Source organism: Dicentrarchus labrax, unplaced genomic scaffold, assembly GCF_905237075.1.
Source record: "Dicentrarchus labrax unplaced genomic scaffold, dlabrax2021, whole genome shotgun sequence".
Taxonomy (NCBI): Eukaryota; Metazoa; Chordata; class Actinopteri; family Moronidae; genus Dicentrarchus; species Dicentrarchus labrax.
The window spans coordinates 14,341,238-14,368,374 of NW_026136710.1; the positions used below are offsets into that span (position 1 = coordinate 14,341,238).

The 27,137-nt window shown below is 41.4% G+C and overlaps 1 protein-coding gene across 1 annotated transcript in view; it reads right to left on the minus strand.

Annotated features, from left to right (window-relative positions):
- Positions 1 to 27,137, minus strand: part of bcr (BCR activator of RhoGEF and GTPase) — an 83,126-nt gene that overhangs the window by 32,598 nt on the left and 23,391 nt on the right. The window contains exon 2 of the mRNA XM_051412698.1: positions 4,693 to 4,877. Within this exon, the coding sequence (XP_051268658.1) occupies positions 4,693 to 4,877 (185 nt within the window). The remainder of the gene's footprint in view (positions 1 to 4,692; positions 4,878 to 27,137) is intronic.

The following is a 27,137-nucleotide window of genomic DNA, read 5'->3' on the forward strand; positions in this document are numbered from 1 at the left end:
AAGCTTTAACCTGCTGATTATTTTCTAGATTAATTGTTCAGTTGTTCAGTCTACAAAATTTCAAATAGTGGAAAATGCCGATCGTAATTTCCCAGAGCCCAAGGCAGTGTTAGGTATTGTAATCAGTTTGTGTCAGTATTTGTTACACCACTTGTAATTCTACAACTACATACCTACACAGCAGAACTCATACATTGTATAACTATGCATGCTAAAATGATGTTTGAACTGCATTTGAGCATGTACAGTACTGTGAGTGAGTGCTTGGTCGTGGGTGTACATGCATTTATTTAAATGATGGGGTAAATGGGCCTGAAACCTGTTTCCATGGCCACTGCATAAGTGCGGGTGTTAGGGGACCGTTATAGCCCAGAAGATTATAAAATGGTCCAGGATTATTATGGAGTCCATTATCAGCACTGTTACTACATGATTAGCCTGCAAGCCAAAAAGCGTGATTTAAAAGCAACAAACACATCAAGCCCACCATAAATTTAGATTGAATTTCAACAACTTGACTTGAAGTTGATCCAAACTTTTTCTTTTTATGTACTCTCTAAGTGGTTACAGTTTTTACACTAAAAAAAACTCAGCTTGAAAGAAGCCAAGTTTGTCCAGGATTTGATGACTTTGCTCTCACTTCTTAGCATCTTTGGCCGTTAACACAGAGGGCGTCCTTGTGTCAAGGTTTTGAACGAGGAGACAAATATTTTATTTAGAGCTGCAACTCACAATAATTTGCACTGCTGATTATTTCCTCGATTAATCATTTTGGTCCATAAAATGCCAGAAAATAGTGTAAAATGTCATGTGTTGTTTTGTCCAACCAACAGTCTAAAAGCAAGTAAAACAGAGAATATCAGCAAATCCTCACACGAGACCCTGGAAGCAGGGAATGCTGGTTTTTTGCCTTAAAAATAACACAATTGAATTAATTTCTCGGTTGATCAACTAATTGGTTTATTGACTAATCGTTGCGGCCTGACTTGATTTATTGATATAGGTCGGAGAAATCAGGCACAGACTACAAGTAGGATGGGACAGTATCTAAAGTATATGCATATGCTCATCAGACTGTTTATTATCTCTTTAATAGTTAATACTTCTGCAGTATATTTTCTTTCTTTCTTTGTGTCTTTCTTAGGTGAAGGATGAATGAAATGATTCTGACAGATATGTATTATGCATCACATACAGCTGTCTGGGGATCTGCTCTGTACATAACAATATCAGTTTCCCCTGAAAAAGCTCTGCTTGCTCATTAGGTACAAACTCTTACACAATCAAAAGGAGAAGAGTTTTCTTTTACATATTAAGAGACCAAATAAAAGGGTACTGAAGGTAAATAAGTAAGTCATTTATGATTGCTCTTAAATGAATTACATTGCATTGCAGCGGCTTCGAATCTGTCTGACTCTACTGACTTAAAAGGAAAAGCCTGGGGCGGCAACGGAGCCCCCTGAATGTTCCTGAATTAATGAAAAATGAATGAATCATTGCCGAGCTACAAGTATCGGCATGAGCTATGTGACTTTATCCTCACAGGATATGCCGCTGGTAAGAGAACATGAGAAACATGAGGGTCCATTGGAAGCATCAAGATCTTTTGAAGCAAATCACAAGGAGAAAGACTTTTAACATTCAGCCACATGTTACTGAACTAGCAGAGGGCAGGGGAGAGCCATAAAGTGTTTATTCATCATTTCAGACCCCAGACGACTCCCCAAGGAAGTACCCACATCTCCAGACATATCATCTTTTATTTATCGCCGTGGCAACTAATGAGCCCATCTCTGGGTTCAGACTAAAGGGGTGTCTGCCTGCATTTTTTTGGTAATCAAAAAAGTAAAAATAAAACACATTCTCCCTGCTTGGGGTACATTTGGGTTAGTGTGTTTACATGTTCATGTCCAACGGAGTCAACAAAAGCTAATATTTTACATTTGAACCCGCACTTGAACCCTTTCAGCTCACACAACACCCCTTAGGAATGGCTCTACCTAACATGATTTAGGAATTGAGATTCGCTTCTGATTTGTTTATGCATGGATAATGCTCGTGGGAGATACGCAACAATCAATACAAACAGTGTTTATTTGACAAGTGCACCGACGTAGCTCAGGAGGCGCAGATGGAAACTGAGCAGCAGCGACTGTAACAACATTATTCTCCATCTCTGTCTCTTTCCCATGGAGTGTAGGAGACTCCTATAAACATTCAGAGCCAGGATGGAGAGAAGAGAGCAGCAATGCATGGCCTGTTCCACACTTTATTAACCCTTTTCAATTTTCATTTTTCATATTCTAATCTGTTTAGCATCCTGTTCTGCCATCCCTCGATTTCTGAAATGCCTAATGTAATTGCTTCCTATCTCTACACGCCTGCTAAGTAATGGAGCTGTCTTATAATTATCCTGTGCTGCATTACTTCTGGTTATTTAAACTGCATTTCATCCAGATGTGATAGACAGACAGAGTTGGTGTCTGCAGGGATTTTCCACATAGGATGCTCGCAATGCCGCATCACGCCATGACTTTAATTGCGAGGGAACGAGCTGTTCAATCAGTGAACGTTTGTTATAGATGTGATACATCATAACAAGGGAGATTTCAATCTTTCCAAGCCTCCTAATCCACTACAGTTGATCATTGAGAGAGGTTTAGCTCTGGCTGGGTCGGAAAAGAAGTGACCTCCCTCCTCAGGTCATGGCCTTGAGGTGTGATATCAGACAGAATGAGGGAGCAAAGAAAATGAGGAGCTATTATAATATAAATTAGGGATCCACAGGAATAGAGAAAATGGCTCACAACATAAGCGTCTGGTGGCCAAGGGTTTAAGGCACCGACCATAAACTTCAACATCTCAGGTTCGAAGCTGGCGAAGGACCATAATTGTCATTCCCCTATCTCTCTCTCCTTCATTTCTTGTCATCATCTCTGCTATCAAATAAAAAAGCAGTAAATGCTCAATAAAAATACTTGTTTTACTAGATGTTTAACTTGGTGAGGAAAAAAAAAATAGTGCTCTCTGACTGTCCTTGAATGACCTGTGTCACACCGTGCACTAGGATTATAAGATATAACATACGTAATCACAAAGAAAAAAACATCACACCACTGTCCTCATACTGTAGCTGACTTCCAATCAGTGACCCCCTTCTTTTCCCTCCTCGGTGCAGAGACAGATTATGAGAGAACAAGAGCCACTGTGGAAAATTAAATCAGCAATATGCTGATGCTGATGACTCATCATAGTGACATCAAAAAACCATCAGCTTCCGCTGGGCCAATCAGAGCTCCTCTGGGTTCTGAATCATCAATTAGAGAAGCAGGCTCGGATGATGTTTGAAGAGCGACTGTGCAAGGGTAAATCAAGGACAATGGTAACTACATTTTAAATTTTCATGGCGATACTGACCATCAGACGCTGCTTCTGGAAACCCTAAACACACACACCCACAGCGTCAGGTTGGCTCAGGGGGCTTCTACACACACAAGTGTTTACCCTGTCAATCGCTTTCAATCTCTTCTACAATGAATTTATCGTTCTGCTCTGAGAGAATGGATGGATGCGCGTTTGTGTCCTTAAAAAAAAGCCATTGGTTTATGCAACCTAAAGCAGACATGACGTGATATGTGTGTGCATGTGTATAAATTATAATCAGCGAGAGTTTCGAGCTCACAGGTCAAAGGTTGGATGCAGTCAAGGGATTTATCATTTATTGGCAGATTCAAGCCATCAATCAGATTGACAGGCTCCCTCGCTCACCAGCTCATACAGTGAGCAAAGACTGAGGGGGCGGAGTAACTGATCCCGCATCATGACCACTGATGCAATTACTTCCTCCAAGGGCACGGTGGAGGGAGACAGTATTAGCCCATTACATTCTCCCACAATACCTCTCTGTCCTAATCGAACATATAGCTTGAGCATGTTCATCTGATACCTGCCAATTCTTTGGTGCAAACAATGTGTAAATGATGACGACAGTTAGGAAAATTATTATTTATACTTTATAAAATGTAAATAATAAAGAGAAATAATATAAATACTAAAGAAAAAAAGAAAAGAAAAGATAATATAGATTCTATCCATGTTCATTTTCATCTTTGCTGACGCTGGGGTTGTGTGTGTGAATGTGTGTGTATGCATGTGTGTGTCCTCTCCATGGTAACCTTTGAAGAGCACCAGACGTCATAGATCACTGGTTTTCTCTCCGCAGACAGGGAAAAAAGCAAAGGAGGGAGGGTAAGAGGATGAAGGCAGTGATGGGGTGATGGAGGTGATAGGTAATTCTGCCTAATACCCTGGATGAGAAAAAGCCAGACTCTTAAGGGGGATGAGTTTCTTCTCTGGATGAATGCGTCTGGGGTTATGGGGCATGACGATATTGTCCTTTATCAATCCTCTTAAATGGCAAATTTGATTTCTCATCAATTGACAGATTTTTGACAGAGCGGGATGGCTCTAAGAATAGATTAGCCCATTTCCTGAACTGTATTGAGGTCGAAGGACGGAAGTGTTGGCACCTATTGGCACCCATGTTTGTAGAATATATTCATATTCACATAAAAAAGTCATGAATATTAAGTAGCTTTGGGTTTGTTTTTCTGCAGCTGAGGAAGCTGAAAATGTGGCTGTTGTAATGGCCAGCAGAAGGAGATGGTGTACTGGATTGGATGGCACACTGACCGACTTGGACGACTCTAACGATCCAGAGGACAGGGTGTCCCGACTGCTGCGGCTCTTGGAGCTGAGGTGCGGTGAAGATGATGGCGAGTCATCGATGTATGGCAAGATGTCATGATGCCTCCGCTGCTCCTCTGCGCGGTCTGCATCGTAACCGTACGTGGGAGGGGTCCCGGTGAAATGACCATCTGTAACGGGAGAGATCAAAACAAAAAGTTAGTACTTCTTTCAACTGTCTTAATGTTTTTGCTTTATGAGACAGTTTTCAGCAGAGAGTTGGGGTGCCCACACATACCAAATTGTATAATGATATATTGGCCAATAGTGATTCTTTTTAATACTGGGCGGGACATTTTACAACATGTAAAACTATAACGGTGACGCTGCTTCTAAATGACCTCAAACCAAGTTTGGCATTTCTGTACTGCAAGTCCTTGTTACTTATTGGCCGACATATACAGGATTACCATTATTTGCAATAAGTTAATATGGGCTGATATGGACTTGGACGATTTATTGGTCGACCTCTAATCTGCAGGTCAAAACATGCAAAAAATTGTTATATGTTGTGTGATGTTTAAAAAAACCCTAAAAACCCCACTTCAAATGCAGACATGCAGTCGTTTTGTGACCCACAAATCACCAAATTTGTGGTTACTGAGCTTTTTGCACTGCACTCAGTTTTAAGAAGGACACAGACAGAGAGATATAGATCTCACATTTAGTGATGCTAAACTGTCTCATAACAACATGCTTTCCTTTCTTTTACAAAACACATATTTAGTAATTCAGTTTAGCTTACATTCAACCAAAATCCATTCATATTATCCATGCCTTTACAATGCACACAGGGTAGATTCATATTTTACATTTGCTGCTTGGCCTCATGCTCGCAGAAGGTTGCCATGTGTATTCTGGAGTTAATTTTCAACACTAATTAATGCAAGTCTGGAAACTGGGGCACACAAAATGAGTTTCCCCCCCTGCATCTTTGTTCATGAATTCATACAAAAACATAAAGCTCTGAGAGGAAGCACTTGAAGAGGCCAACTACAAACTGGGTCAAGGTTCAAATAATTTGAACACCGAGTGCAGCATCTCCAGGGAAATTTTCAGCAACCTCCCTCTGACCTGCTTCTGTGGTGGGCGCTATCGCTTTCTGTGACGGAAAATAACAGCTCTGCCAGCACAAAGTGCTTTTGCCTACAATTATGTGCGCTGCCCTTTACAACGGGAGGTGGGAGAGACAGACAGAACAAGAAACAAAGGTCAAAAAGTACAATTTGACTACAATTGACTTGTTTTACAATGTCACACTCAGTGAGGTGACGCATTTCATTGACGTTCAAGTTGTGGCTTCCATTAAACATGTTTTGGTGAGTTAAAATGGTTCAGCTTCCAGGGGGAGAGAGTACAGTCAGCAGTTCGGGGAATCGGCGTGTAACAGCTGAGGGGAAGACATCATGCATCTCTGAATGTCACTGAAGACCTCTTTGCTCATCTCCTCCCACTCTTACATTCTACAGAGCTGCGCTTCTGAGAGAGCTGCCGGGCCTCCTCTGTGCTGACTCACACTAATAACATGCCACAGCACTTTCCAGAGTCAAACACAAACACACACAACGCACTCCAGATCACACCAATTATAAGCATGCTGTAGCTTTACAACACATTCAGCTAACATCTACTTACGTCCTTCTTTGTACCTCTATTGCATCAACAATCTCGCTCTGATTGCGTTGTATGAATGTTTGGCTTACACTAGCACATACACAAACATATGCTCTTGAAATCATAGAGTGAGCGGAAAAAAGAAGAAAGATAGAAAGAACAACGGCAGTGTGTCCATGGTCCGTCTGACCTTCAGCCCACCCACCACTCGCTCCATGTACTTGCTGCCGCTCATGGGTGGGTACAGCCCACTGCGCCTGGTTCGACCAACGGCATCCGGCCAGGCAAACGCCAACATAGAAGCTCTTTCTGTGTGTGTGTGTGCAAACAGTCTCTTCCCACAATGCCAAATCCTGCAGCAAACCAAACTGAGTAGTGTGTGTACTACACATTCTTCATTCATTTTTAGCCTTAGTATTATTTTAAAACTCCTGCACATATGCTGTTATTTATATATTTCATCATTTTCACAGACTCCCGCTTAATTTTCTTTTGTATTCAGTAACACCTTCCTTCATCTCCTCCTTCTGTCTTTTCTTTATGGTATCCTTTTTTAACTCAAAACACAATGACCGAATCATTTTAGGTTAGATTTTATGTGTTTGCAAAGCACATACATAGCCTGTGGCAGGGGTTAGTTATCTGTACTCATGCCAGTTAGCAGGACCGATCAAACATTTTTAGAGCTTGTTAACAAAAAAAACTGTCAGAGGACAACATAGTTAGAAAAAGAAATGCTTATTTTAAGAACTGATTCACTGCTTTTCTACAGTGTGTGGATTTGAAAAACACCATGTAGGAAATCCAAATACCATCCTGCCATGTTTTTTTTTTTCTCCCAACCCTACCTCTGCATATTCATGTAAGGAATCATACCGAGCTGACTTGTTTTGATCTACCACCTTTCTTTGGAAGAATGCTCTCCTGCCCTCGAAACACTCATTTGGGTGTGTGTAAGCATACTGTATGTGTGTGTGGAATGTCTTTAGTGCCCACACAGCCCTAAGGCAGAAATATTAAGCATCCAAACAACCATTTTTAGGCCGTAACCATGGACTAGGCTAAAAGGAGGCATAGTCATACACATAAAACCACAATCATAAATAATAATGATGAACTGTAGAAAAACAAGGATACGTGAAATGCCAAATGAACCACCGCAACTCTGACTAAACAGTGTGTCTTCTGGGGAATGTATGTCACTAAGGTACAAAAGCAAGAGGTACAAGGTAAAAAGCCCCAGTTTTTCTGCTTTTTTACAAATAAAACACAAAGTTTTCTTTTATAAACAAATTAAGCATTCATAAAAGAGTTACTAATACATCTACAGTGTTGAGATCATTATTAGTCTGCTAATATGCCTAGCCTTATATACTGCTTCTGTATATCTTCAAACCAACTTAACTTATTTCCTGTAATGGATTTGTGTACTTGTAGGACGTGTGTGTGCATGACCAGCAGTTTCCAATGGGGGATGGACTGAGCTTTACAAGTCGGTTAATGGGTCACTATAGCCTGTGGTCGTCAAACACCAGGCTTCAGTCTGTCCACGTCTGACCTTATATCCCTGCCTAGACGCTGCTTCTAACGTCGCCTTGAGTCAGTTTCTCTCTGTCTGGCTCTCACGCTCTTTGTTTGTATATCCCTGCATCTCCGCATATATCTAACTGCCTCTTTCTTTGTCTTTCGCTGTCTCTTCTTTCTCTCCCTCTTGCGAACAGGTCAATTGTGTTTCCGCTGAATTCTGGCCTCATGCCCTAACGCTGCTCACAGATCGGCATCTTCCTCGTCCTGCTCTGCACTGCCTGACTTTCCCCTTCTCTCGTTTCCCAAAACGATCCCCCCTCAGGAAAAGAATAAACTGCAAATATGGCAGAAAAGCCAGCACTAACGCCTAAAGAGCAGGTCACATATACACATATACACATATACAAAACAGAGCAGTTTCTTAAATAGTTCTCCCAAAAAAAAAAACAGTCTTCTTATTGATTTCTTCCTGGAGCTACTGGCAAAATAAAACAACCAAACTCTACTCCGAACCACAGAAATAACACACACACACGCACACACACACACACACACACACACACACACACACACACACACACACACACACACACACACACAACAAGCATAGGCACACACATTCTTGTAAAATGTTTACATGGAAACAGTGTTTGGGAGGGGAACAGGTATTTTTCCTGCTGCAGGTGGAAAGCTACAATCACACAGGGAATAGCTGGTGCTCCGCAACCATGGCAACACATAGGTCTTTCCAAAACAATACTACAGACAGGGCAGGGGTATCAGGGTATCGGGGTGTCATGTGACACCGATCTGTTGATGGGACGTCCTAGAAGACTTGGGCATCAAATACTCATACATGGGAGTTGTTAAATCATCGTAACTTCTGTGTGCTGGACATGATGCACAGTCAGGGGATTTTTGGGGTCCTGATATAAGAAAAAAATGGATAGTGCCTCTGGGTCTGTGTTTTGAGTTTAACTCTCAAATGACTTGAGGAAATGGTGCTTGGTATCGAACCTCAATACGTTTTAAGTGCAGACTGAAATGTGCCTGGAGTACTGAAGTCAGTTACCAATACTTTACTTACTGTTATATGCTCAGACCCATCTGGATTTAAATGATCATTTTAGAGTGTGATTTATTTAGTGTCTTTTGTTAAGGGCATAATCACTTTCTTGAGAAGATCAATACCACTTTGATGTCTGTACGCACAATATGGATCTAGAAGAGACCCAGAAGATTAGCTTAGCTTAGCATAAAGACTGAATGCATGTGGAAACCTCTGGCCTAGCTCATATTTTGTTTTAAATGAAAGATAAATATATATTCCTCAAAGCAAGGTATCAAATAAATATTATTCTTGTCTGCACTAAAACTCTATCTTTCCTATATATTCATCAGGGCCTCATTAGCTGTGGACAATATGCTTTTAGTACAACCGTAGTTTCCTTATTGTAATGAGATGTCATTTTGAAAAGCCACTCAAGACTCTCTGTGACTATTCTTTCTTTGTCTCATACTATCCCTAGTTTATTCTCTCTTTATTCGCATCTCTCTCCTCTTTTGTCTGACTGTGTCTCAGCCATATTGGATCCAACATCAATGCATACTGTTACAGTGCTAAAGTGCAATAGCCTAAAAAGATGGATCAGCAAATCCACTGTTTGCCTCACTCTTTCACACAATTACAAGGAATTAAAAGGTTTGTCTGAGTTACATTGTTAAAAAGAGAACTGTGGCCAACAGACAAAGGAAACAATTGTTGCCTAAAGCCCCTCAATCTTCTGCGTGGTGCTGCAGGAGAGGAGGGGTGAAAGTAAAACACGAGGAACACAGCTACTGATAACACAGAAATATGAAAACTAAAATAATAAGATAAATAACAATAAAGAGAGGAAATACAGAGACAATGCAACAGACTGAGAGCGGTGAAATTGGAGGGGGGGAGAGAGAGAGAGAGAGAGAGAGAGAGAGAGAGAGAGAGAGAGAGAGAGAGGGAGCGACTCTCAAAGGAGGCATAAGATATCCTTGATAGTGAGAGCCTCCTCTCCATCCCCCATCATCCTTTCCACTAAGCATGGCCGTCATAAATCTGGTCCCGGCTGCTGACGCCTTTATTGGCCTCTGGGAGGAGGCCTGTCATCCTAACACTGCCAATATAACCCCACCAAATACATTCACACGCTTACCTTAAAGCCCCACCCAGTCCCATAGGATCCTAATGTTACGCTACAACACTCAGAGCTCTCTTTCTTAATCCAGCTATTTGATTTGAATGTAATCTGAGATCGAATGGTGTGTTTTAATGGCTTCCTCCGGCCCCCCCACATCTAAATCTGATTCATATACAGTGTGCTAGTAGGGCACAGTGGATCTGGGAGGGCTAAGCTTAGCTTATTGAAGAGACCAGGTCTGGATACTGGTGATAAATTGAGATTCGCCCCTGCAATTTTCATTACTGCCTTTTTAAAAATGGCGTCAAATATATATGCAGTACTATACTGTAAACTATGATGGAAAGGGAACTGGGGTGAGAGTTGCTGAAGGGAAGGTAAAGAAAGAGAGAGAGAGAGGGCACCCCTTCCCTTGAGTTCCTACATCCTCTAAATATCCAATTTGGAGACAATTTAACACAGAGGAGAGGGGGCTGGTAGACAAGTGAAAGTAGAGAGCTGTGGAAATTAAAGTGAAGCCTCAGCTACAACATCGCTGGGGGGGACAGACACGCCGTCAAATGAACTTGAACACAGCGTCACTCCCGTAATCCTCCTGCTACTGCACAGGCACTTGACAGCAGTTAATTTGATAAATGTCACTATCTTGTCATTAGAGGGCAGATGTAGGGCTATACAATGTACAGGTAGCTATATTTTTAAAGTCCTCAATATCGGAAATTTAGGCATGGGAAATCTGGAGGCGCGGATTCTTTGCTTTCACTTGAGGTCACAGGGGGCACTTTGGATCCCTCGCAGAAACCACGCAGTGTAACTAGATTTGGAAGCAAAATTACTCTCACAAGATTAAGATAAATCCTAAGGGCATTCTTCACAGAACTGATATAAAAGATAGGACCACCTTGGATTGCATGTAACAAGCGAAGTGTACATTTGACTACACAAATCAGCATCTCTGCGTCCTTGGAAGCTTGTATTATTTCTTGAATATATTTCTGTATTTCTATGGACAGATAGAACCACACATTCCCTATAGAAAGGCAGCCACTTTCCTCATCTTATTTTTCCAATTGTATTCAATTCATCATGAATACCATTTCACCAATCACAAGTCTATCTACTGGTGAATTCCTTGTTCCCACTTCCTGGCATTATTAACATTACTCGAGTTGAGAAATCATAATAAACCAATTTGTTTCCTGGAGGTAATCTCTTTGCCTCAGCGTTGATAATCTCTGTGGAAACAACCCAGCAGCAGCAGCAGCAGCAGCAGCAGCAGCAGCAGCAGCCGGTTTCAGTTATGAAGCTGGGATGATTGCCAAGTCAGAGACGCTGCTCCTTTAAAAACAAACAGCGCCCCCTGCAGTAGTGTGATCATCCCTTTGTATCAGTAGGGAGGAAAGAAAGGAAAAATCAACATAGGAGAAGGCATGGCCTGAAGTCAAACTGGACGAAGAGGAATGTGTAGCTTCACAATGCTCTCTTTATATGTTTAAATGTTTATGTGGGTTTGCGTATTTTCCTAAACAAATCACGGGGATGTAAGTTTGTCCGTGTTTCTCCAAACCAAACCACAGAGGAAGAAACAATTTCAGATATGACAGCCAGGGGCAACACTGATGAATTCCACCTGCAGCCTTGCCTGCTGCTGCTTAAAACAAAGAAGTTGCATTTTGTGTTGATTCTGGTGGCCCCTGTGGACAACAGCGGTAGTGTTTCAATCACCTCGTTTCATTGATTTTGAGGGGAATCAAACCGAATCCGTCCCAGTGGCAGCCATTAATAATAAGTATAGTTGTATGTTTGTTTATGCAGATCATATAGAGGCATCAGTATTAAAACAGATACTGTTTCATAACCAGTTAAAAACTCCTTGTACTGTATTATGTTAATACGCTGCTTACTGTGATCCAAGGGAACAGCTTCTTAAGTATTAAAACCCACTGCAGTTGGATTTTCCTGTGATACGGGCAGGTTTCAGCTTTATGGATTATATCTTTAACAATGGGCCCACTTTGTCTGGGGGTATGGACAGGAGTTATTGTCCACAGGCGACAGACAAGATCAGATAAAGTAAAACTGTCCAAAACCCAGTTATTCAGTTTACAATTATATACATATAATACATGGGAAAACAACAAATTCTCACATTAGAGTGTTTGGCATAAATTTTGAGTCAATTGACTTCAATAAATGAATCAATAAATTGACTAGTTGTTTCAGCACTTAGGATATTTGAATTCCGTGTTTCATGAAGAACCACAAGATGAAACCGTTACAGGAGATTGCTGCCAGGGGATACTGCATCACTGTGATAAATCGGCTATAAGATAGGAAAGCAGGAAAACAGGGAGACAAGGAATAGTACAAAAACATTATATGATAAAAAGGAGGACAGATGAAGACAGAAGTTGACAGGCAGGCAGGTAGCAGTTATATACAGAAGAGAATGACCTAAACACAAAAATAAACATAGTTATAGTAGAAATAAAGACATGGACTTAGTTTCACAACCGATCATACAGACTGCTAATCTGTGAATGACAAATGTGTGTATGTCGTATCTTCTGTGTGTGTGTCAGCATCCCTCTGTGCTGTGTGTTTTACATCCTCCTCTGTGCCTTCTCTCTCTCTTTCAGTCTATATCTTTTGTATTCTCTCTCTCTCCGTCCTGCCACCGCTTCCTTTGATCACACACGACTTTCAAGGAGAGCGTTCTCCTCTCCGTGGACATACGCTCATCTCACACACACACACACACACACACACACACACACACACACACACACACACACACACACACACACACCAATCTACCCTCATCCTGCCAGACGAACCTTTGATTCCACAAGCGCCTGTCGTGTCTTCTCTGTCAACCGCTAAAGTCATTAGGAAAGAGACTCATTACCCCGACCCCTGAAGCATTATGGGGGAAATAAGCGTTCAAATTGCTGCAAAATCACACAGAGACTCTGATTAATAATACAGCATGCTAAATTACCAGCTCCGCTCTGGAACATGGACGGCACTCATTAGATTGCAGTTTCTACAGGCAAAGATGGAAATGTGTGATGAAAAATAGAAGATGCTTGGCTTTCAGGTTGTTAAGTCAGCAAATGGTAGAGTATGGGAATTTTAGCGTAGAGAGGTGATGATGGGTCTTAAGTAGTATTTATGGTATGTGCATCGTCTTGTTCTCTGCTGCTGATGAGGGTAATCACAATAATAACACATTTTTATCTCCACTCCACTACACTCTTTACTTTCCACTCACACTACACAACAGGAGAGCTTTCTTTCGTTCTCTAACTTTCTTCATTTAAATACTACCTTTCCTCAGCATATCTTGCCCTTTGAAGCATCTCTCTGCTTTCTGCTCATTTCCTTTCCACGTTGGCCTTTGCGAGAGCCAGTCTGCCATCTCACCACGATGGTAAATCTTGAGGGCAGACCTCAGCCCTCTGACACTCTCTTTAATGCATCATGAGCACCGCCGCGATTGTGTGTGTTTCTTTGTGGGCGGAGAGCAGCCTCATTAATTTATCTCCACTGACGCTGGCACTTAAATCTCCGTGGCTATCTGCAAAACACTCTGCGGCCCATCATAAGTAATGTGTGGGTTTCAAATGCTCTAATGTGCTCGATAAAAATAGAATGAACTGACTGGAATGCATTTTCTTTATCTTTGCAACAGTTGTTAAACTTGGTTTAAAGATGCTTACAGATACTCCAGCAGTCTGACTGAAACAGCTGATCCGGACTAAATGCAATGTCATCAAGTCACAGTTTAGCGAATGAAAATCCTTTTGTGTAAAACACAATAAAAGATCACAATGACAACTCCTTTTACATTCACAAAAGGTAAAGTCTTTTCTGCAATGCAATTTCTTGCTGCTTATCTTCCACAATATTTATACATGCAATTAGGTAATAATGACCGATACATTGGCTTTACTTTGGTTAATAAGTTATAATAGACTTAAACCCTACAGCCACGCTAGCGGCACTGTTAGGCGGAACTTAGGCACAGCTGTGCTTTAAGCTAAATGCTAATATCAGCTTGCTAATATACTCACAAAAACCATGCAGTTTACACGATACTGTTTGACAAGTATAATGTTTATCATGTTCACCATCTTAGTTTAATGTGGCAGCGTGCTAACATTAGCTAATAAGCACAAAATATAAAAGTAGAGCTGAGGCTGATGGGACATTAGTTTTGGAAGTTTTTGCTCATTTAAAATTTGATAAGAAGTTAAGGGATCACTTAAGTCATGACAATTGTACAGTAGGGGGACATGAAAGTCTGTTTCCAAATCATGACAATCAACATTTCACCTAAAACCTCAAATGTCAACCTCATGGTGGAACAGGAAATAGCAAAAAAAAAAGACAACATATGAATATATACGGTATGACAAAATACTATCACACAATCACAGGTGTTAAGTGTTTTCATGTGTGTCTGTTGCTGGAGGGTGGATACAAAAGGCCCCAAGCAGAGCAAAGGTTGGAGGTTAGAGGTTAACGCATTGGGGGAGTGGGGACAAAGGTCACATGGGTTTTGTGTTACTATGTGTCTTCATATGTGTGTGTTTGTGTATCCATGTGTGCCTCGAACAGGGGAGCTGAAATCCAATTAACAAACAGTATTACTACTTCAATCAATAGAATCACTATCGAGGAAATGCACCCTGGCCCTTATCAGCTATTGACAACACATAGCTCCTCTTAAAAATACTATCATGTCCTAACATCATGAAAGTCTGTCTGTACTCAACTGGACCAAAGTGGCTTGAAACAACTGACTGACCCTGGTGAGTATGTAAATAGAAATAAACAACTAAATCTGTCTGTGTCAGTCTGGATAGAGTGAAAAACTGTGGTTGTCATGCTGCTGTGGCGTTACTATGATACACAACATCAGGATAACTGTCCTCCACATTTCATTTGGCTTTATTTTAGCAAGGAATGACAAGAACGTTTTGCTCCTGTTTCATTTAATCCAGCCTGACAGAGACTCATGATGTGAAAACAGAAGTAAAACCTACTGAATGACATACTTATTATTTTCATTTTATGCAACTTTATAATTTTACTCCACTATATATATATATATATATATATATATATATATATATAGGAGGAAAATATCTTTGATGCCACAACAAAATAAAAATGTAATCAGGAGATTGCATGTCCTCGGGTTCTCCGGTTTTTCTCCCACAGTCCCAAGACATGCCGGTTAGGTTAATTTGGTGACTCTATATAGCCCGCAAGTGCGAATATGAGCATGAATGGTTGTCTGTCTCTATCTGTCAGCCCTGTGATTGACTGACAATATGTCCCAGTTGTACCCCACGTCTCGCCCAATGTCAGCTGGGATCGACTCCAGCTCCCCCGACCCTGGATAGTGATGTACGGATTTTAAGCTACCAAGCAGTATAAGGTAGTTACAATCGGCACCACATTTACCAACTGTTCCAACACTGTTGCACTGCAGTACCAGTGTGTAGGATTTTGTGGTATCTAGTGGTGAAGTTGCAGATTGCAGCTAACTGAACACCCCTCGCATCTGTATTTGACAACCTGGAAATAAGAACGGGCTGTGGGTAGAAACTGTAGGTAGAAACAACTCGAAGAAACTTAATGCTAACACTTGTGTACCATTACTTGAGTAAAATTTGGTCTGGATGACTTTTACATGGAGCAGGGTATGTCTCCACTGTAGTATTGCCACTTTCACATAGGTTAAAGTTCTGAGTACTCCTTCCACCACTAACAGTTAGTTTTACCATGAAAGATCAGACTCAAGAGCAAGTCATTAAAATGTTATGTTAGTTCCCCAGGAGAAGCGATTGTACAAGAGCTGTGTTGGTTTTGTGCGCTCATTTGTCACACTTTCTAGAAAGCGCAGTGGCTGTTTTATGGTTGAGGATTATGGTTTATGTACTGTTTAGGTGCACAGCTGTAGGAGTCCTTCATAATGGAAATACAGTCAGGCAGCACATTGAATGCCATACTGTGAGAAGCTGTGAGAAGTTTTCTTTCTTCAGGTGTGCCCATGTAAAGCCCAACCATAGGCCCACCTGAGCTCAAATAAAGTGCCACTGCTTTCTCTCCAGTGTAGGACTAAGCTATAAAATCCTTGGCAAAGAAGTAATGAAGTAAAGTGCAAATGGCTCATATGTTCTTCCAACCATGCTGTTTGAAACTGCATTTAATCATATTATGTACTTCATACAGCAGGCCGACATTCAATGAGTGTGTGTTCCTGGCATTATTTCTTTCTCTAGGGAACATCACATCATCCCCAGTACAATCCCCTGAGTCCTGTAAAGCAGGTAACGTTGCACTCCTGCTGCTGTTGCTCCTGAGATTGTCTCTAGGAAACCAAATCAAACTCTCAGAACCCCTGCTATCCCATTCTGCCAAACAACTGAACTTTCCCTTCTATAATATACTGCAAGTAGATTCATATAGATGGTCAATTCACATTCAAAGCCCTTTTATTAATTTAAATATGATATCCAACCGTTATTATGGTGAGTTCCTGTCAAACCAGGATGTGACATTTGTGGGGTGGGCTCATTCAAAGCTGTTAACCAATTGGATAGCAGCTACAGGTATAGACACAAAAATGCAAAACATTTGTTCTTTATGGCATTCAATTTCTATCAGGTGTATGACATAAAGTCAGTTATCAAGCTGGAAAAGTAATTTCTGATTTCTCCGTACAAACAACTGAATATGCAATAACCCCCTGCTTCAGACATGCAATACTTTAAGGCATTAAGAAAATCATCATTATATGCCTGATCCAACAGTTCACCTTAAACCCCGTCCCCTCTCCCACGGCTCCTGGCTCAGACATCATGGCCTGCAGCGGTGCTTATCATCGGCAAACAGCAGAATGAGCACAAAAGGCCCGAATCTGCCTAATCTCTGGTCAAACACAAGCCACAGCATCATCGCTGCTCAGGGCAATAAACTGGTGCTTTATGCCGGAGCTGTTCAGGGGACACGCGTTAGGATTTTGCTAAACGGACCATAGAGATTTGCCAAAGCCCATCTCCAGGGGAACTGTTGCCTGGGTTACCACAGCCAACAGGAAGAGCATTTCATCTCTGATTAGGTAACCTGTCAGGATACAGAAGAGACTTGTATTCATGATACTTAAAAAAATAAATAAAAAATAACCAGAAAGAAATAAGTATCCATGGTGTATATCTAATATAGTTAGTTTTTAGTCAAATGAACAAACAGTTCAACTGCAAACAGTGAACGCCCCCAGAAAGACTGATGGACACTTTCAAAGCACACTTGGTTGCTGACACACACAATACTTTATTGATCCCGGGGGGAAATATGTTAAATCTTACCTGCATCTGCCTGCCTTATCATTTATTTCTTGACATCTACCTAAGTAGCTCTTTGCGAAATCCAATTCTGATCACAGCTGACTCAAGAATATTGGCGTAAGCATGCTACTTTCCAAAGAGAGGACAGGATCCCTCCGGTAAAATTGCATTCCACCATAAGGTAAGCTGTCATTTTAACATCCTTTCAATGCATTTCTCATCCAATCTGATGGTTGCCATGGAATTTCTGTGGCTTCTATCTTTTCTTCACTAATCTTCCCCTCCTCCCCCTTTCGCTCCTTCCCCCTCTTTATACTGGCACTGGGCCAGTCTGACTGTCTGCCAGTTTCAAGCGTCCCAGCATCAATTACCTGAACCCAGCACTCACATATTCCCATAATGGCTCTAAAAAACACACACACACACACACACACACACACACACACACACACACACACACACACACACACACACACACACACAGACACAGACACACTTACAACATACATACCTCGCCCCCACACAGTGCCTGACCAAATACACACTCATGAGATACAAGAACACATCCACAGATAAAAAAAAAAAACCTTTCTTGATTCACGTGTACATACACGCACATTTTTCACAAAATGAGGACACTGAATAATTAGCGAAATTAAAAAAAAGAGTCAGTGCCTACACAGACAGTCATTTCAATTATCTCTATTCCTCTGGCTGTCTGGCTGCTGTCTCTTGAAGGTTATGGGCTAAGCTCACCACAGTCTCCTCTGGGACTTAGTCATGAGGAGCCAGTTTGCTATTTGATTCCCATCCACAGAGGATCCCATGCCCATCCCAGAACCTCTGTGCCTCCATCCACCATCTCCTTTTATAAGAGACAGCTGTCTGGACCAGGTAAAACAGTACTGTATAACACTCAGAATTGCTTGGTTGACAATGATGCACATTTACCCTCAGGTGTTATGAAGGATCTATGAGAGATTTCACAGTATGTGATGTTAAGACCAACAGTGGCTAGTAGCCAAGCCAATTGCATGTCATTTCTGGTCTCTGCATTGTGATATGATGAACAGGGATGTTTGAATGAAGCAACCTCCTCTCCACCCCTCACCCCCACTCTTAAATCCTCCCAGGTATTTACTGGATGCGTTCAGCCCAGGCCCTGTCTCCTTGGCAACAGGACCTAGCAGGGAGACACAGGAAGCGCTGGGTAGACCTTTGTATGTGTGTGTGTGTGTGTGCGCGCTCTTTATCTGCTTCCCTCTGGAAACGCGCGCAGAAACACTGTCCTCGTTGGCTCTGCCGCAAGGACACGACTCATAATAACCCAATGTCACACTGACAGTTAACACCTACACACATGCTAACATAGGAAATATGCTCAACTAGGAAAACAATAGCAAATGTAAATGCTTTCCATCAACCATCTATCCATGCCATCCAATCAAGAGTTTAGTGTGAACATGAATGAATTACTAAACATTTTCAAAAGAGAGATAAATTCCTCTATCTAGTATTTAACACAGTTTCACATCTAGGGGGAAAATGGGCACTGCTACATCACATATTATCACTGTTTATCCATCAAGCGCTCCAGAGAACTTTGGGCCATACAGACATAGTGACACATGGAGTGAAAATTGTCCTATGACTGGTCAGCCACCATAATCCAGATGAGAGAAGAAGAGAGGTGTTGTGTTTAAAAATGTTGATATGCTCATTTATTACCATGTTCTCAAATGGTATGCTTAACTAGAATCAGTGAGCTTGCCTATCAAGCTACCCTATCTTATTGCCAGAGGCTGTTGGAGCTTTTTGCAGCCTGAGAGGAGGAAACACTCTCACTCCCTCTGCATGTTTTTCGGGTTAAAAAAGGATTTCATGATGTTTTTATTTACAATCATAATTAGTTTTATTTGAACATCAAATAAAGATAAGGCAGAGCAGTCTTTGTAGTAAAGATGCAAATTTTTCATTTTTTTGCGCAACTACCTGATCAGTCTGAAACAGTAGATGAGGTCAGTGAGAGAAGACATGAGAGGGCTGACATTTAACCATGCATAGTGTAGGTATTTCTTGGGTAGTCATTGTGGCATTTTCTGATACACACAGCAGTGTAGTTTGAGCTTCTCCTCCACTTCGAAAACTGTGATGAGGCTCACAAAGACAGCAGGAGAGGTACTGTCAGTGTGTTAAAAGGTTAGAAACTGAAGAAGGGGGTTCAGAGTTGAATTTATTTGAAGAATTTCCTCACGGTGTATTGTGTTTTGCTTATACGGGAGGAAAAAGAACAAGTCTGGCCTCACGAATAGTCTCCATAGAAATCAACAGAAGATTTGTAAAATTATATCAGCCTCATGTTACATTGTGAACACAACTTGAGACAGAAAAAGTGACATGAAAGAAAAGGAATGGGGGTTGACAGAAAGCTAGTGAGAGAAAAACAGAAAGATGAGAGATGAGACGAGATAGGAGCCTCTCAGAAGCATTAACTACTTAGAGAGAAACGGTGAGGGAGGCAGTGTGAATTAGAGTCTTTCTTCTCTGGCGCCTCGAGGGAGGAATGATATATTCAATTTGGGTTAAAAGAATGCGTTTAGAAAGGAAACACTACGACGGGCCCGGAGTGCATGCAAGACATGGATTGGAGGATTAATGCTTTTTCTATGTTTCTCTGCTGGATGGTAATTGAGAGATTCAGGAGTGGAGCTTTTATTGAGGCAGATCAAGGCTACGAGCTGTCAATGAAAACTACAAACATAGCCACGAGGGCAGCTGACTGTCACTCAAAACTGTCAAAAAAAAGCATCTGCGTTCCTTCCCTGGCTTCATTCTTTACCTTCATCTTTACTAACTTCATCACTTCTTTGTCCCTTTGACCTTTCCAATCACATCTCTTTTTTTCTCAGACCTCCTCTCACATCTCAAACTTTCTTCTAATCATTTCATTGCTCTCCTCTGCCTCTACTCCCCTTTCATCTCTCCCCTGTTTCTCTCTGGAGTGATGACTGATATTGAGGTGCCAGTTACATGGCCTGCTAGGGTAACATTAGCCTGCTTATGTAACAAGACACTACAAGCTGGGGAGAGCATGGCACCACGGGTTGCGGTGCTGCTCATATGTATGCATGGGTGTACGCCCACAGGTGTCATTTAACTATAGCACATTATGAGAGAGCAGCAGAGCATATAAGCACTTTTAAAGCCTCAATTCCTACAGGCAATCAGAAAGCTAATATTGGTTTTGCTCGACTGTACCAAACGATTCGCTTCAAATAATTCAAAGCAAGCACTAACTTTGTGATAAGCTGCAACCTATTTGATTCTGTGTAACTAAATGTAGAGCTGAAGCGAAACCAAAACTTCCAGGTTCTGTTCCAGAAGTAAAAAAACCTCATTCATAATCAAAAAATATTAAAATGCAACATAACTTTACTCAACAGTCTGTCATGTGAGGGACTGCATTTGTCTAGCCAGGAAATTAAAAAAGAAAGATATGTTTTTAATACCATTCCCACCATCAGAAGTGAATAATGGGAAGGGACAGGTAGACAGTTGTTTTCTAGACAGCAGAGTTTCTTGGGAACTGTAGTTTTTTCAGTGTTAACAAATGAACTGTTGTGTGAGAATTCAAAGTCCATTATCAAGTGATGTAGCAGATACTTAGGAATATGGATTGTCCACCGCAGGAAAAAGGGTTTCTTTTTAAGAAAGGCTGATGAAAGAAATTATCATTGATTTACAGAGGTAAGTGGGATAAAGTCTAGCCCGACAAGGTATCAGGATTTTGGCTTTCTGTACAAATGATCACTTGTCAATCCAGGACCATGAATGCAAGTCTGCTACTGACCAACTGAGGTAAAGTACCAGTTTTGCTGCCTGAGAAACTTAAAAGCATGCACAACCTATGCATTGTCTCAGACTGCTCTTCTTCCACAGTGAGGGGTCGACAGGCAGACCCTTCTGATGGACTAACAAAAAATAAATAAAGCCTGAACTGAGCTAATAATACATACACCACAAGTGTATGACACAGTAAGGTGAAACATGATGAAAGCACAGCAGGTCCTTGTACTCATTCAGACAAAGGCAGATTTCCCCATGGCATGTGGGCGTCCTCTAACTGTTGAAACGACCCCCTTTGGAGAGTGTGTGTGTATGTGTGTGTGTGTGTGTGTGTGTGTGTGTGTGTGTGTGTGTATGTGTGTACAAAGTGACTGGGAAGGCAGAGCAGGTGGGGGGTGGGGCAGCTGCTGGTGGAAATGGTGCACAGCAGCAGCACTGCACCGTCTCTCACCCAACCATCAGACAGATGTGCAAAGAGCCGCAGTCCCACATGCTTATTACATACCAAGGACAAGGCAGGGGAGCCACACACATACACATACATACACAGGCACACACACACGCCAGCGTAAACATGACCTCATATAGAGAAGAATGCACCACAAGGACACATGAATGCCATCTATCAACACTGAGGCGTATTTATGTGCAACTGTACTCGCACACACACACACACACACACACACAACACACACACACACACACACACACACACACACACACACACACACACACACACACACTCAGGGCAGATGTGCATGTCTTATAGCAGCCCAACAACAATTTCAAATGGCAACTTCCCCATCAGCTCGCAGACATACAGCAACATTACACTCCATATGACCCAAAAAAGAAGGCAGACAGACTGTGTGGAACTACAGCGGAAGAACAAAGGAGTCATTTTTGTCATCCATGGGAGGCGTGGGTGACAATGAATCAGGCCTGTCTCACCACTCCATGAGTATGTGTGCTAGCATGTGCGTGTGTGTGAGATATGTGTACGCTCTCTCGTATTGTACAGTACAGCAATGCGGTGGAGCAACTTCTTTCATTTAAGCCCAAACGTCCTGCTGACCTTGAATCCCTCTGAAAACCCTTGATGTAGGAGCCATAACACAGCAAAATTGGGACGAAACACAGGCTGTGAGTCAGATTCAAACTAAAATTTAAAACGTAACATTCCTGAGGGTATTTTACTGCAGGGCTGCTGTATTAGACTGCATTAGTTTTAGGTGTACCTTATGAACTGGCAACAAAGTGTATTGATCTCAGCATGCAGAGGTGTGATGCAAACAACTCCAGTGTAGATCATTTCCCACTCATGTAAAAGAAAACACACACACACACACACACACACACACACACACACACACACACACACACACACACAAACACACACACACACATTAATGCATTAATTTCTGGATGAATCAGGCTGAGATCATAATATGACCCAGACTAACTCTTGAGGTCGTCTGGCACATCTGATCACATTCCAACACAATGGGCACTAATGCACCATCCTGGATTTCTCGTCACTATCATATTAATATGTTTTTTTTCAAGTCCTTTGTAGTGTGTTTTAATCTCACCTGGTCAAACTGTAATTTTCTGAGAGCAAGTCAAATGTTCAACTGAAGCTCTTGATCACCACTGAACCATCTGTTCCCATGTACATCAGAAAATGACAGAATTAGGGTAACACAGAGAGAGACGGGAAGACAAAGAGCAAGACAGAAGGTAAGAGTAGGAGAGAGAGAAAATGGAACTACTTGTTAAGCATTAATCCAGACATCTTCCAAGTACAGGGTTTTCTGACAGCCCTTGCACGTCTGCTGTGTGTGCGAGTTACACTGTGTGAATACGGAGAGTGAATTATGGTGAGGATGATGATGGGAAAGTCATTATGCAACCGAAGCACAGCATCACATCATCCCTATGATTAGACTAGCCAGCTGTTAATTAAAGAGAAGCTGGACTCAGTTCAGCTTCGTGTTGTTTTCAGCAGCACTGGAGCGAGAGGACACAGAGGGGAAAATTACTGATTTACATATGGGGAATGGATGGATGGACAGATGCACAAATGGCTGCACGGATGGACGGCAAGGTAGTATATAGAAGAAAGTTTATTGCTGGTGGGGGGGTGTGACATTTTTATTCTATCAAAATCTCAAAGCCAAGTCACACCAGAAAGTGGCACAGTGAAATTCATCCGCCTTCTTCACCAAATATGTGGAGAGCTAATAAGTTACAATAGCTTCCTTCAGCATTCCCAAATGTCAGCGCTGTCATGACAGCTTGCTATTGGTCAGGCGCAGGTTTGCATGTCAAAGTTCACCAAAGTTGAACAAGATGCAAAAAAATCCACAAAGTCTTCAACCCCATAAGCAATTAGGGGGATTCCTCAGAAACTAAATGATTTTCCTGCTAAATGTAGCCTTTTTAAATGCGGTCTATCATTTTTTATAGTATAGTGCCTCCTGCTTCTTTTTGCAGCTCTGTATATAACACTCTAAAACATTCTCCTAATACCAACAGGGATCAATACATAAATCCTTATTTGTACGGCACCTTTCATGCAGGTTACTGCAATTCAAAGTGTTTTACAGATGACTGACAAGCTGATGATAACGTGCGGTGCATCAGGCTTTAAGTATACAAGCACACAGAGGCAAACAAATAACAGTCACACATCATCACGAGCTGATGCACAAAGGTAAACAAACAAGACACACAAACACACAGGGGAACGGTGCAGAGTGGAGGAGAGAAGAGGACACGACACCATTAGTGTATTTTTAGCTTCTCCTCTGCACAAGGCTAGAAGTCTAGGGTCTCTGATTTTTCACTTTTGCCTCACACAACTGATTCAAATATGAATTCCAACTAGCAGCAGAGCAAGAGCAACACTTACTGTTTACTGCACTCAGTCCTTTGTTTGTACTTTTGCTCAACTTTGACATTTTGGCCTTTGTGACCGAACCCGCTCTCAAAGCTCACTCACAGATGGATGGAGGCTGTCAGACAGGCACAACAAGTCTAAGAAACGGTAGAGTGCATTTTAAAACGTAAAAAAAAACTGAGAAACAAGCTCGCAGCCACGTTGTCACATTTTTTTGTGTAATTGTTTTGCAGCTGTCAGAAAATAAGTTTAGGGCGTTAGAGAAGAGTGTCGAGTTTTTTAAGTCAATCAAAATAAATAGAAATAGTTGGCTCGAAATAGAGCTGTGACCTCAAGAACAAAAATCAAATTAAAGCGTGAGTCTCCCAAAAGATTCTCAGCTCTACTCCACAGAGCCACAAATGCAACTATTCCCCCGTGGGTGTTGTGCGCTCCACTAATCTGCCCGCCAGAGCGTCTGAATGATGCAGAGAGGAAGGAGACGAAGGGGGAAGAGAGGGTAGAGTGCGTGCGTGAATGTCTATATCTCGTTGCTACATATGCAGTAAGTGCGTGTGTATGTATGTTTTGGTGAGATTATATATGTGTGTGTTCGTTAATATGGGCATCTTCTGGATTATTTACTTCCAGAGTAGCAATATTCTGAATATAAACCATACTGTCAGCCTTGTTGGTCTGTTCATGAGCGTTAACATCAGCATGCTGCTGGAAAAAACACTGTCAGCATACACACACACACACACACACACACACACACACACACACACACATATGAGGCTCACTGGGTGGTAGGCAGGGCAGCAGAGTGTCTCTAGACAATGCAGTGCTGAGTGCATTACATACTCAAGGAACACGCAGACACAAAATAAAAACAACTGTAAGTTAAAAAGCCAACTGAAACAGAACATCCTGATTTATATTTCTCCACTGTTGTCTATAACTGAACTGCTGGTTGCTTCCCATGCATGCAGTGCTGTAGTGTATGTATAAATACCTGGGTGCACCAGGACAGGTTATGCATAAGAGCCACATAGATATTGCATTGCCAAAAAATGTAACTTATTTGTATCCTTAAAGCTCAGAAACTAGGAAATGTTAACAAAAGTGATAAAAGTTTTGGACTTCAGACAAATCCTGAAACAGCCAATGGATCTAAGATGGTTCCATACCAACTTGGTATAGACCATCCAGGTTCAGCTTTTTGAGGAGAAAGCCACACATATCCAATCTGGCCTTTAAAAATATCCGAGTCTTAAACAACAGCTCCCATCTCCCATGTTGTTAAGCTCTGCTGAAGTGAATAAGACAAAACCCTCACCAGACGGATACAATGAGTCATAAGATGTACAGTGTCTGAGTTACGATTACTCCTACACACACACACACACACACACACACACACACACACACACACACACACACACACAAATACAGAAAAAACAAGAACCACAATTGTAGTGAAACAGAAACAGATTCTGGGTGTTGGAATGTTTAAGTGGGGATAATTATTTTCATGTTTCATAAATCTCTTGTCAACTTTCCATCTTTGCCTGGGTTTGGTTTTGGGATCAAGGATGGCATTTAGTACTTTACTTTATTTACTTTATTTTCCCTGTTATTCCATATTGTCTAAAACATCCTACAAGTGGATGTCAATATGCAAAATATGCACCTTAATTATCAGACACAAAGTCACTAAATCAAACTTACCGAGGTGGCCTCAGACAGACTCTCTGTCTCTGCTGGACATGAATAATTCAAGAAGTGAAGCCAGGTAAGTATTCATCCACACAGCACACCCCAAAACCACATACGCCACTCAGTGACTGATTCCTCAGCATGTCATCTGAATGTGTGCTCCTATTACTGCCTCTCTGCTAACAAAAGCAACCATCATATAACACAACAGGAGACCTGTCTAACTGACAATAAGCAGAAACAGATAGCAGTGAGCTACTGTTGGGATATCAGTGGGTTACAAAGGACAGGGCCCCTAAACCCACATGCACAAGTCAGTGCGCGAGAGGAGGTGTCTGACCCAAATCCTGTCTGTGAGGGTAGAAAATGAGGTGTGTGTGTGTGTGTGTGTGTGTGTGTGTGTGTGTGTGTGTGTGTGTGTGTGTGTGTGTGTGTCATTAGACCTGTCAGACAGGCTGTGTAAGGATACATGCACCAGTTCAACTGTGTGCATGGAAACAATTAACCCAAATTAGTGACAGAAGTGTAGGGACATGCAGTATTTATACTTGCGGTTTTGTGAGTAACACTTCTGTCTCTGTGCAGTACAAAGAAAAGCTAACCGACACCACTACACCACTACTACACAAGAAGGTTAAAAGCATAACAAATCATCATCATAGCCAAGATAGCTTCCATTAGACCAGTTCCCTAGTAAGGCATCAATTTGGTTTTGTTTCTATTAACTGAACAGTAAATCTAAGAAACATTGCAAATGTTATTGTTAGGTTATACCTTGCAAAATAATCTAAATGAGTACGAACTAAATTTACATTGTAGACACTTGCGCAGAGTTATATTGACTATATTATATGTGTATTCTGACACACTTGGCATGAACACACACAATACACTTTAGTTAGTACTGCACATTTGCTACCGGCATTTGAGAGACCGCAAAGAACAAAAAAACATAAGTAAAAATGTTCGATTACAAGTCCTGCAATTGAAATGTTACACAGGTCAAAGTAAAGAAGTATTAACAAAATAGAATTAGATACTCTTTAATAAAATTGCTGAATGGCTACTTCATCATTATATTATATTATTGCATTATTATTACTGATGTATTAGATTGTAAGCTGAATTGTAATGTTGTATCAAGCCAAGATGGAGCCAACTGTAACTACCTGCTGTTAAATACAGATAGTTAAATATATAGTAGTCACTATCTGAATTTAGTGGAGTAGAAGTAAAAAGCTGCATTAAATGGAAATACTCAAGCCAAAA